The 887-nt window shown below is 35.6% G+C and overlaps 1 protein-coding gene across 1 annotated transcript; it reads left to right on the top strand.

The window, feature by feature from the left end:
• Nucleotides 1-94: 94 nt before the first annotated feature.
• LOC104531640 (medium-chain specific acyl-CoA dehydrogenase, mitochondrial-like) lies at nucleotides 95-884 on the top strand (the record flags this gene model as incomplete). The annotated part of the gene is made up of 3 exons (XM_010176578.1): nucleotides 95-203; nucleotides 615-755; nucleotides 840-884. Coding segments are annotated over 3 exons (295 nt in total), but the record flags the coding sequence as incomplete, so codon positions are not given.
• Between the last annotated feature and the right edge of the window lie 3 nt (nucleotides 885-887).

Below are 887 nucleotides of genomic sequence, written 5' to 3'. Positions count from 1 at the left end.
ACACACACACACACATAAAAACATTCAACATGTTAGCTAAAAAAAGTATAATTCTGAGGATAAACTGACTCCCCTGGTCTTTGTTTTACACCAGGTATTTTTTGTTAGCTCGTACCAATCCGGATCCAAAAGCTCCTGCAGGCAAAGCCTTTACTGGATTTATTGTGGAAGCAAATAGCCCTGGAATCCAAATTGGAAGGAAGGTAAAAAGTGGGTTTTCTGACAAGCTAAAAATCTGAAAATATGCCAATCTCATGTATTTATTTATTTGTTTATAGTACAGTTGTATTTTACTACTGCCTGATATTGGGGTTGTTTACTTTTTCCTCTCCCATCCTAAAGGATATAGTTGAATTAGAATAAAATAAAGGAGTGATTGCAGCTATAGAATTGATTTCACACACAGAGAAAGAAACTGTCGAGTTTTGGGAAATTAAGGGTGTGTTAGTCTGTAAATGTAAAACTCTATGTTGTATATATGGTGATTTTGAGCTAAAACTGTTTTTTTGGGGGGAGGGGGAGGGTAAAAAAGCTTGAGTAAACTAAAGAATGAAGATGTGTTGTACCTTGGAATCATCAAATTTAGTGGTACCTCTGTAAACTTCTCTTTTCAGGAAATGAATATGGGTCAACGTTGCTCTGATACAAGAGGTATTGTCTTTGAAGATGTCAGAGTTCCAAAAGAAAATGTCTTAATAGCTGAAGGAGCTGGTTTTAAAATCGCAATGGGAGCGTTTGATAAGACTAGACCACCTGTAAGTATCCCAAATAAGTTATTTTACTTAAAAAATAAAGTAAGAATTTGTGATTTTTTACAGTCTGTGCTGTATTTAACTCAGGTGGCTGCTGGTGCTGTTGGATTAGCAAAAAGAGCACTTGATGAAGCT

This window comes from Antrostomus carolinensis, unplaced genomic scaffold, assembly GCF_000700745.2.
Source record: "Antrostomus carolinensis isolate BGI_N321 unplaced genomic scaffold, ASM70074v2 C13047292, whole genome shotgun sequence".
NCBI lineage: Eukaryota > Metazoa > Chordata > Aves > Caprimulgiformes > Caprimulgidae > Antrostomus > Antrostomus carolinensis.
The sequence above is the reverse complement of the archived record's forward strand: the minus strand, read 5'-3'. Positions and strand labels throughout refer to the sequence as shown.